We start from the raw sequence: 11891 nt of genomic DNA, 5'->3' as shown, positions 1-11891 counted from the left end.
CGGTTTTCATCAAACAAAAATATATGTGTATATATATATATATATATATATATATATATATATATATATATATATATATATATATACACACACACACTAGAAGAATACCCATCCTTAGATGGTGTGTAAAATTCCTTTCCACAAAACAGTTTTGCATTACTTTTATGCCACGTTACAAAGATTAAAACACATGATACTACTAAACATTCTATCCTTATTCAATCCTTATTACAATTTTGTTCAAAATCCATTTAATAATTTTTAAAATATCTAAAAATTTATGTTAAAGCTTAAGTAGTCTTTAGGAGAAATTAAAATCCACTAAATCTTGCATAACTGTTAACTAATTATAACTGTTAACTAATTACTATGGTCAAAATTAATGCAAATCTGGAGTATTTAGATTTTTAAATAAGAGATTGTGGCCATATTAAACCCTCTTTAAAACTTGCCAAAGAACCTGAATTTTTTTTGTTTTGTTTCTTTTGCAAATTATATTAATTGATGTATATTAAAATATAATTAAAATTGAAGGTATCTGAATTTTCACAAATCTTTTTTCATATTTGATAATTGATATTTTTTTCATTATTATTTATATTAGAGAAAGGTAGTGAGAGTAACTAACACACTTATGCTTGAAGTCCTACTTTTGCCACCCATAATGAACCCAGAACACATTTAGTAAAAAAAAAAAAAAAAAAAAAAATTTTAGTCAATTCACTATTAGTTGACCTCAAATAATATCAAAATCCAACATGTATTTTGCAGTGGTAAAAGAAATATTTTTGATTTTAATAAATTATATATTAATTACTATTCAATAAAAATAAAATTAAATGCATACAGATCAATATTCACTGCATACGCATACACTACTTTCAGGCAAGTACTTGTTAAAGTGTTAGCCATTTTAGATTTTCCAATTGTAAGTGATAATTTACAATTCATTGATATTCAAAATTAACTTTTTAAAAATTAATTTGAAAATAATTTTTTTTATATCATATTAAAAATAAATTATTTACTCATATAAATTATCAACAGATTAATGCATCATTACATGATTTATGTGGTCGACTATAAACTTCTAATTAAAAATTTCCTTTCTAATGGGCAGTTTATGGGATTCAAAATCACTTTGAAATTTCCCACAGTCACAAAGAAAAATATTTGTGAATATCTGGCATAATGTTTATAGATGTCACCATTTGAAAGTAATTTTGAAACTGTTAAATTGTAAATTTAAATGTAAATTTTGGTAAGAGTTCCTGTTTATAAGCCAAAACTCTAGTATTATGATGCAATCATGATCCTATTTTTTCCTAAAACATTTTTTATGAAAAATTGCTTTCTAAAGCACAGTTTAAAGGATTCAAAACCCCTTTCAGATTTTCTAGTGATAAAAATATACTTTTTCATTCTTACTAGTAGTTGTTCCAAAACTAACACTGAAACTATGTCAAACAATTTTCTTTTTCTTTCAATTATATTAAACCAGGTCCCAGAGAAGGAAACAGAAATTTTGAAAGAAAGATGTCACACATTTTTTTAAAAAACTGTTTTATTCAATGTTGGGTTGCCCTGCAAATAAAATTAAAGAGAAAAAAAATTTTCATAAGCAACTGCATATTGATTTTTTCCGTTGCTTCTCTAATTCTTCATTCATTTTTTTAATTTTTTTTTAGGCTGGGGAACTGGACGTCTTGAATGCTGTATTAAAATGGGGTGAACATCAGTTAGTCAAACGGATAGAAGAAAGAGGTAATTACATTCTTCTTTTTGTTAATATTATATGGAACTAGAAGAATACCTGTCCCAGGATGGGTAAAATTAATTATTTAAACAATAGTTTTGCAACATTTATTTGCTCTTATGAATATTAAAATCAAGATATATCACTAAGCATTATGTCTAGAATCCTTATTTCAATTTTTATCAAATCACTATATGTTGGTCACTATATGATTTTGATTTTAGATTGTCTAAAATTAATGGTTTAAGCTTGAGAAATGGAAAGTTACGGAATCTTGTTTAATTGATGTTTAATGAATGTGGATTAAATTCAATGTAAATCTGAAGTATTTGAATTTTCAAATGGGATTTTGTGTCCATATTATGCCTCCTAAAACCCCTTTAAAATATTAATTGCTAATGCATAATACATAATATTAAAATTTCACAAAAAATTGAATTTATATGAATTTTCCACTCCTTTTTTCCCTCCTCTTGCATAAAACTAAATATACCCCACATTATTCACTCTTATGTCAAGCAGCTGTCTTCTAATATCATAATGATTGGTTAATTAGTTTAGGAACGAATCTAGTTCTGTACATATAAATATATAAGTATATATACAAAGCTAATTTTATATGAATGAAGATATCCACCTGTATTCCTTAAATTCTATAAAAATTGGGTTATAATTTTTATTTCTATCAAGTTAAGAAAAAACAATAAATTATGGATGTTTTTATTTGATGTTGCTTAATTTTCGTGATCTAACAAGAATATGTGTTTCAATATGATTATTGGTCCTGGATATGACCTTAAACTATGTCCGATGGGGAGGCCCAGCTTGCGGGCTTTGGGGAGTGTGAAGCCACCCTTTAATTGCTATTGTTCTCAGGTCCACTCTGACCCAGAGTGGTAGTATCTGTTAGGGTCCCAACTACGGGTTAAATAGAAACCTACTTGAAAAAAAAAAATAAATAAATAAATAAAAATCTTTTCTTCAAAATCACTGGATTCGGCATTAAATAACCTGAAAAGGGTTGATATGCTGTAAAACAAAAAACAATCAACCAAATAATGATTTTGGCTTAGAAGCAAAAAGTATAATATTTTAGTTTTGCTTTTAGCCTATCAATCTTAGAATTTACTATTCACCAGTTTAAAGGATTCAAAAACTAAACAACTTTCAAATTGTTATGGAGTAAAAAAAAAATTTGCATGTGACTTAATCTGCTTTGAAACGCAATCCAAACAAGTGAATGTCTCATTTCTCTATTTATCTTAGATTTTTGGCCTGATTGAAATTCCCCCCTAATTGTTATTCCTCCCCGAGCAGTCAAGTGCCTCCTCTTGTGCCATCTGCTGCGCAACTTGTTTTTTTTTTTTTAGGTAGAATAAGGAGACAAATTCAGAAATGCTTCCAAGACCAAATGTTGGTCACTATATGATTAAAATATCATCTGTTATTTTTGATAGCGTTGTCAAAATAACACACCCAAATATTGATGAGATTCTGTCTGCCCCAAGAGACAATGGATATGGACATCCTGCATTGCTCAATCATTAGGAGCCCTCCTCTCTTCTCGGTGAGGCTGAGAACCAAGAGAATGCTCTCTATCGCATTTGATATCTGTTTGGCTACAGAACCTGCAAAAGAGATCAATGTGTAGTACCTAATCTGTTCTTAGTCAGTGAAGGAGAAATCCTTTTAGATTGTGGCAATTTTAATTTTTTCCTCCCAACCTAGAGTGCCCCATTTTGGAGAGAAGGAATTTTCTCACATTAAAACAGGCTTTATGTCTGACTCTGTCCTCGTGAGGAGGTAAGTAAATAGGGTTTCTACAGAAAAGTCTATCTTCTGACAGTATTTTTATCTTAAGTTTCTAACCAAACTTGTCACCAAACAAATCTGGAGCAGTGGATTTTGGTCCCATATATTTATCACACAAAGTTTCTTTGAATGAGCTTAACTAAAATTCTATTGATATTTGCAATTCAATCATTTTTTATTCTAAATGAATAAATCTATCCTAACTATTCACATTGAAACCGGATAAACTTATTTAATTCTAACGATATAAGTATATGAGATTTTATTTTTTAAAAAATGACAGCATTTTTTAAACGTTTAAAATTTTACTTTTCAAATTTTGGCTTCAAATGTCACAATGTATAAACCAGATACTACAGTTTGAAAAATCTATTTTATATAAAAAAAAATTACATTCATCGAAATAAATTAGGCAGAAGGCCATTCAAAAGTGTGAGGATGCGTTGTCTTTGGTCATACCTTGTTACTTTACCATAGCTATTCCTAGTTAGCATCTTACTGAAAGACCAAGAAACTACAATAATGTAACCTTTTGTGAAAAGACATTTTAAATGAATAAATGACAAAAAAAAAAAAAAAATGATTTAGTTTTGAATTTTTGAGATGAGGGAAGATTGTATTATTTGGATTAATCGAACTAATGTTCTCATTTTGAGTGTAATTTGTGATTTAATCTGATATTGTATTATCTTTTAATGGGGATGGGTAGTACAGTATCGACTTTGTTGCCATAAGACTGTCTTGCTAGGAATTCTCTCCTCCATAAGAGCTCAACATTTTTTTCCTGAAAAATTATAAATATACATAGTCTAAAATAAAAACGCTTTTCACTTAAAATGTAAACCAATAAAATTGAATTATTTTTTTCACACAATTTCCATTTTGACATTTCATGTGAACAATGAAACAGTTGTTTTCAATATTCTTTAAATGAATAAATGCAAAAGTTTGTTTTCCACCTATCCTAACTATATTAACATTAAAACGGTTTATGCTTATTTAATTCTGGGGAATATTTTCATGTCACAATACATTCCTTTCAAACATTGCCTCCGTTTTTGAGGGAAAGGCAACAGTATGCTTTCATTCCTAATGATACCAATCTTTCAGGATTACCTTCTCCTTATTTGCGGTATTGGTAGAGGTTGTTTACCATTTATTCTGTTATATCATGCTCCCAGGCATTAACTCCTACTTTTAGGAAAGGTGTTCATCATGATATCATCCTTTCAGTAATTACCTCCTCCTTTGCTGATGAGTCTATAAAATTCATTCATCATAATACATCATCCTTACAGCTTATCAAAAATATACAACTCAAGGAGCATATATTTCTTAGGATTAAAATAAAACTACCAAAAAGAAATACTTCATCCTTCCTTCCAAAAATATTTTATAGTTACAGAAATCTCTTATTATACTACAGCTAAGTTCATCAACGTTTGTTACTGTAAGGCTATTTTTTCCCCTATATATTGTAATCACATAAAATAGGTGCTCAAATATTCTTCGATTTTGGGACTGAGTTACGTTTGAAAAGTCTGTCATTTTATTTGTTCTAATTTTAAGTTTGTAATTAACTCAAGTTACTCATTTTTGACTAAGCTTTTATCATTCACCCTCTCTCCCTGTATGTTGTTTCAACTCCCCCTCCACTGTTCTCTCTCTCTCTCCCTCTCTATCTATCTATCTATCTATCTTCCTCTCTATCTATCTTCCTCTCTATCTATCTTCCTCTCTATCTATCTTCCTCTCTATCTATCTTCCTCTCTATCTATCTTCCTCTCTATCTATCTTCATCTCTATCTATCTCTGCCCCCTGTCTCTCTCTATCTCTGCCCCCGGTCTCTCTCTATCTCTGCCCCCGGTCTCTCTCTATCTCTGCCCCCTGTCTCTCTCTATCTCTGCCCCCTGTCTCTCTCTATCTCTGCCCCCTGTCTCTCTCTATCTCTGCCCCCTGTCTCTCTCTATCTCTGCCCCCGGTCTCTCTCTATCTCTGCCCCCGGTCTCTCTCTATCTCTGCCCCCGGTCTCTCTCTATCTCTGCCCCCGGTCTCTCTCCATCTCTGCCCCCGGTCTCTCTCCATCTCTGCCCCCGGTCTCTCTCCATCTCTGCCCCCGGTCTCTCTCCATCTCTGCCCCCGGTCTCTCTCCATCTCTGCCCCCGGTCTCTCTCCATCTCTGCCCCACTGTCTCTCTCCATCTCTCCCCACTGTCTCTCTCCATCTCTCCCCACTGTCTCTCTCCATCTCTCCCCACTGTCTCTCTCTATCTCTCCCCACTGTCTCTCTCTATCTCTCCCCACTGTCTCTCTCTATCTCTCCCCACTGTCTCTCTCTATCTCTCCCCACTGTCTATCTCTATCTCTCCCCACTGTCTATCTCTATCTCTCCCCACTGTCTATCTCTATCTCTCCCCACTGTCTATCTCTATCTCTCCCCACTGTCTATCTCTATCTCTCCCCACTGTCTATCTCTATCTCTCCCCACTGTCTATCTCTATCTCTCCCCACTGTCTATCTCTATCTCTCCCCACTGTCTATCTCTATCTCTCCCCACTGTCTATCTCTATCTCTCCCCACTGTCTATCTCTATCTCTCCCCACTGTCTATCTCTATCTCTCCCCACTGTCTATCTCTATCTCTCCCCACTGTCTATCTCTATCTCTCCCCACTGTCTATCTCTATCTCTCCCCACTGTCTATCTCTATCTCTCCCCACTGTCTATCTCTATCTCTCCCCACTGTCTATCTCTATCTCTCCCCACTGTCTATCTCTATCTCTCCCCACTGTCTATCTCTATCTCTCCCCACTGTCTATCTCTATCTCTCCCCACTGTCTATCTCTCCCCCTGTCTATCTATCTATCTCTCCCCCCTGTCTCTCTCCCCATCTCTCTCTCTCTCCCCATCTCTCTCTCCCCATCTCTCTCTCCCCATCTCTCTCTCTCCCCATCTCTCTCTCTCCCCATATCTCTCTCTCCCCATCTCTCTCTCTCCCCATCTCTCTCTCTCCCCATCTCTCTCTCTCTCCCCATCTCTCTCTCTCCCCATCTCTCTCTCTCTCCCCATCTCTCTCTCTCCCCATCTCTCTCTCTCTCCCCATCTCTCTCTCTCTCCCCATCTCTCTCTCTCTCCCCATCTCTCTCTCTCTCCCCATCTCTCTCTCTCTCCCCATCTCTCTCTCTCTCCCCATCTCTCTCTCTCCCCCCATCTCTCTCTCTCCCCATCTCTCTCTCTCCCCATCTCTCTCTCTCCCCATCTCTCTCTCTCCCCATCTCTCTCTCTCCCCATCTCTCTCTCTCTCTCTCCCCATCTCTCTCTCTCTCTCTCCCCATCTCTCTCTCTCTCTCTCCCCATCTCTCTCTCTCTCTCTCCCCATCTCTCTCTCTCTCTCTCTCTCTCTCCCCATCTCTCTCTCTCTCTCTCCCCCCATCTCTCTCTCTCTCCCCCCATCTCTCTCTCTCTCTCTCCCCCCATCTCTCTCTCTCTCTCTCTCCCCATCTCTCTCTCTATCTTTCCCCCCATCTCCATCTTTTTCCCCCCATCTCCCTCTCTTTTCCTCTCCCCCGCTCCCTTTCTCTTTTCCTCTCCCCCGCTCCCTTTCTCTTTTCCTCTCCCCATCCCCCTTTCTCTTTTCCTCTCCCCATCCCCCTTTCTCTCTCTTATATATATGAAAGATATATATATATAACAGTGAAAAGTAAAGAATAGAATGAATAAAAAGATTGGAATTGTCCATTTCAAACAAAAGGTAATATCCCCAAACGTAATAATACTATTTAACCCGTAGCTGCAGAGGAAATGAAAAAGAGAAAATAAGCAGGAATAGTCTAATTTTAGCTTTGCTAACTAACTTCTTTTTTTTTTTTAATTTTAAACTAACCTGAGCTCAATTGGTGATTCAATTGGTTTCTTGTATCCACGTCTTTATCTAGAACTATACCAAAATTTAATGGGTAATTTTGAAGTACCCATACACTCTTGCAAAACTCGATTGAGTGATTTCTGCCATCAAACTAATAAATTCTAGTGAAAACTAAGTCCTCTTAGAAGATGGTTAAAGAGGAGGGTGAATGCTCACATTAAAAGAAAAACAATCCTGTGTCTACCTTTTGTCTTCTTAGGGAGACATGTAAACTGACTAATCTCTGTTGCTTTATGGAAGTGATCAGATGGGAATCTTAAACAACAATAATTTTTAGAAATTTCCATTAAAAATCATTTTTGTTTAATGCATTAGATTGCTAGAAAACCATCAAGCCAAGCTTCTGCATCATGAGATCAATTAGAAATCCAAATATCTTTTGATTTCTTCAAAAAAAGAAAATTTATTTTTCATAATATTTATTATAAAATGCAGCCACCAGTTGCTGTGTGGAATAGGAGAAAATATCTAAAGTAAATTATTGATTTTTAGCTTTGATTTATAGTTTAATTAATCACTAGATTTGATACTTTTTAGTCTTTTTATTCAGTTCTATTATTTCTATCTGGTGTATAGACAAAAACAAGTATATGGTATAAGGAAAAAACACTTGTTTTAGATTTAAAATCTTGAATTTTTAGTTTTACCATATCTATTGCAAGGCATACCTGCACAAAACATATTTTATTTCCTTAACTGTTTGTTTACTCCATCTTTTTTTTTTCCACATTTTCTTTTTTTTTTTTACCGTGCCTTTTTTTTTTTTTTTTTTTGCTGCTGCGGCTTCTTTTTTTTGCCGCAGCTTCTTCTTTTACCATGTCTTTTTTCCCTTGCGTCTCCCCCCCGCATCTTTTTCCAACCCCGCATCTTCCCTCTCTCACATCTTTTCCACCCAGCTTTTTTTTTCTTCTCCGTCTTATTTTTTTTATCGCATCTGTTTTTCTGCGTCTTTTTTACCGCGTCTTTTTTTTTTTTACCGCGTCTTTTTTTTTTACCGCGTCTTTTTTTTTTTACCGTGTCTTTTTTCTACCGTGTCTTTTTTTATATCTTTCCTTACCATATCTTATTTATCATATTTCCGTTTTTTATTATATTTTTATTATATTTCCGTTTTTTATTATATAGTTTTATATTTCCGTTTTTTATTATATAGTTTTATATTTTCGTTTTTTTATTATATAGTTTTATATTTTCGTTTTTTATTATATAGTTTTATATTTTCGTTTTTTATTATATAGTTTTATATTTTCGTTTTTTATTATATAGTTTTATATTTCCGTTTTTTATTATATAGTTTTATATTTCCGTTTTTTATTATATAGTTTTATATTTCCGTTTTTTATTATATAGTTTTATATTTCCGTTTTTTATTACATAGTTTTATATTTCCGTTTTTTATTACATAGTTTTATACTTCCGTTTTTTATTATATAGTTTTATATTTCCGTTTTTTATTATATAGTTTTATATATTCGTTTTTTATTACATAGTTTTATATATTCGTTTTTTATTACATAGTTTTATATTTTCGTTTTTTATTACATAGTTTTATATTTTCGTTTTTTATTATATATGTTTTATTTCCGTTTTTTATTATATAGTTTTATATTTTCGTTTTTTATTATATAGTTTTATATTTTCGTTTTTTATTATATAGTTTTATATTTTCGTTTTTTATTATATAGTTTTATATTTTCGTTTTTTATTATATAGTTTTATATTTTCGTTTTTTATTATATAGTTTTATATTTCCGTTTTTTATTATATAGTTTTATATTTCCGTTTTTTATTATATAGTTTTATATTTCCGTTTTTTATTATATAGTTTTATATTTCCGTTTTTTATTACATAGTTTTATATTTCCGTTTTTTATTACATAGTTTTATATTTCCGTTTTTTATTACATAGTTTTATATTTTCGTTTTTTATTACATAGTTTTATATTTTCGTTTTTTATTATATATGTTTTATTTCCGTTTTTTATTATATAGTTTTATATTTCCGTTTTTTATTATATATTTTTTATTTCCGTTTTTTATTACATAGTTTTATATTTCCGTTTTTTATTATATAGTTTTATATTTCCGTTTTTTATTACATAGTTTTATATTTCCGTTTTTTATTACATAGTTTTATATTTCCGTTTTTTATTATATAGTTTTATATTTTCGTTTTTTATTATATAGTTTTATATTTCCGTTTTTTATTATATAGATTTATATTTCCGTTTTTTATTATATAGTTTTATATTTCCGTTTTTTATTATATAGTTTTATATTTCCGTTTTTTATTATATAGTTTTATATTTCCGTTTTTTATTATATAGTTTTATATTTCCGTTTTTTATTATATAGTTTTATATTTCCGTTTTTTATTATATAGTTTTATATTTCCGTTTTTTATTATATAGTTTTATATTTCCGTTTTTTATTATATAGTTTTATATTTCCGTTTTTTATTATATAGTTTTATATTTTCGTTTTTTATTACATAGTTTTATATTTTCGTTTTTTATTATATATTTTTTATTTCCGTTTTTTATTATATATTTTTTATTTCCGTTTTTTATTATATATTTTTTATTTCCGTTTTTTATTATATATTTTTTATTTCCGTTTTTATTATATATTTTTATCATATCTCCTCTTTATCAGACTTTTTTAATAATATCCCTTTTTTATCATATTTTTATCTTATCTCTATTTTCAATCATTTTTTAATGTGTCTCCATTTTTTATCATATCTCTGATTTTCATATTTTTTTTATCATATTTCGGTAAACAAAGTGCAAAACAGATACAAACAATTGAACTTAACGATTTCTCTTGAAATGTATGAGATAGCAGGAGAATGTCAGGCATCCACCCCAACTAGAACAAATTAAGAAAATTTTAAAGTGGAAAAATATGACAAATATGTAGTTCAGTATCATATTTTAAAGTGGAAAAATATGACAAATATGTAGTTCAGTATCATATTTTAAAGTGGAAAAATATGACAAATATGTAGTTCAGTATCATATTTTAAAGTGGAAAAATATGACAAATATGTAGTTCAGTATCATATTTTAAAGTGGAAAAATATGACAAATATGTAGTTCAGTATCAAATTTTAAAGTGGAAAAATATGACAAATATGTAGTTCAGTATCATATTTTAAAGTGGAAAAATATGACAAATATGTAGTTCAGTATCATATTTTAAAGTGGAAAAATATGACAAATATGTAGTTCAGTATCATATTTTAAAGTGGAAAAATATGACAAATATGTAGTTCAGTATCATATTTTAAAGTGGAAAAATATGACAAATATGTAGTTCAGTATCAAATTTTAAAGTGGAAAAATATGACAAATATGTAGTTCAGTATCATATTTTAAAGTGGAAAAATATGACAAATATGTAGTTCAGTATCAAATTTTAAAGTGGAAAAATATGACAAATATGTAGTTCAGTATCATATTTTAAAGTGGAAAAATATGACAAATATGTAGTTCAGTATCATATTTTAAAGTGGAAAAATATGACAAATATGTAGTTCAGTATCATATTTTAAAGTGGAAAAATATGACAAATATGTAGTTCAGTATCATATTTTAAAGTGGAAAAATATGACAAATATGTAGTTCAGTATCATATTTTAAAGTGGAAAAATATGACAAATATGTAGTTCAGTATCATATTTTAAAGTGGAAAAATATGACAAATATGTAGTTCAGTATCATATTTTAAAGTGGAAAAATATGACAAATATGTAGTTCAGTATCATATTTTAAAGTGGAAAAATATGACAAATATGTAGTTCAGTATCAAATTTTAAAGTGGAAAAATATGACAAATATGTAGTTCAGTATCATATTTTAAAGTGGAAAAATATGACAAATATGTAGTTCAGTATCATATTTTAAAGTGGAAAAATATGACAAATATGTAGTTCAGTATCAAATTTTAAAGTGGAAAAATATGACAAATATGTAGTTCAGTATCATATTTTAAAGTGGAAAAATATGACAAATATGTAGTTCAGTATCATATTTTAAAGTGGAAAAATGACAAATATGTAGTTCAGTATCATATTCCCTAAGTACATGCAAATTAATGGTCAATCCCTAAAATGCATAAACATTTTTACTCCTTTCTTCATTTAAAAATTCACCAAAATTCAGGAAATCGACCAATTTTAATGAATTTTTTAGTATTTATTAATTAGTGAAAATGTATTATTTTTTGTGAATAAAAAACACCTCTTCTGAAGTTAGTCTTAAGTACTAAAAAAAAAAGACACATGAATTTCTGTTCAATTTCTGTTTTGATATAAAAAGAAATAAAGCATAGTAGATGTTAACAATAAAAAAAAAAAATGAATATTTCAGAAACATTATGAAAAAAGCCCCTAAAGT

At 30.2% G+C, this 11891-nt stretch overlaps 1 protein-coding gene across 1 annotated transcript in view; it reads left to right on the top strand.

The window, feature by feature from the left end:
- LOC145260588 (BTB/POZ domain-containing protein 7-like) overlaps positions 1 to 11891 on the top strand; it is a 328060-nt gene that overhangs the window by 281433 nt on the left and 34736 nt on the right. Inside the window, exon 5 of the mRNA XM_080118864.1 lies at positions 1689 to 1764. Coding sequence (XP_079974990.1) covers positions 1689 to 1764 — 76 coding nt within the window. The remainder of the gene's footprint in view (positions 1 to 1688; positions 1765 to 11891) is intronic.

The sequence above is a fragment of the Euprymna scolopes genome, chromosome 36, assembly GCF_053919585.1.
Source record: "Euprymna scolopes isolate OS-2025 chromosome 36, ASM5391958v1, whole genome shotgun sequence".
Lineage (NCBI taxonomy): Eukaryota > Metazoa > Mollusca > Cephalopoda > Sepiida > Sepiolidae > Euprymna > Euprymna scolopes.
This window is presented reverse-complemented; position numbering and strand designations above follow the sequence as displayed.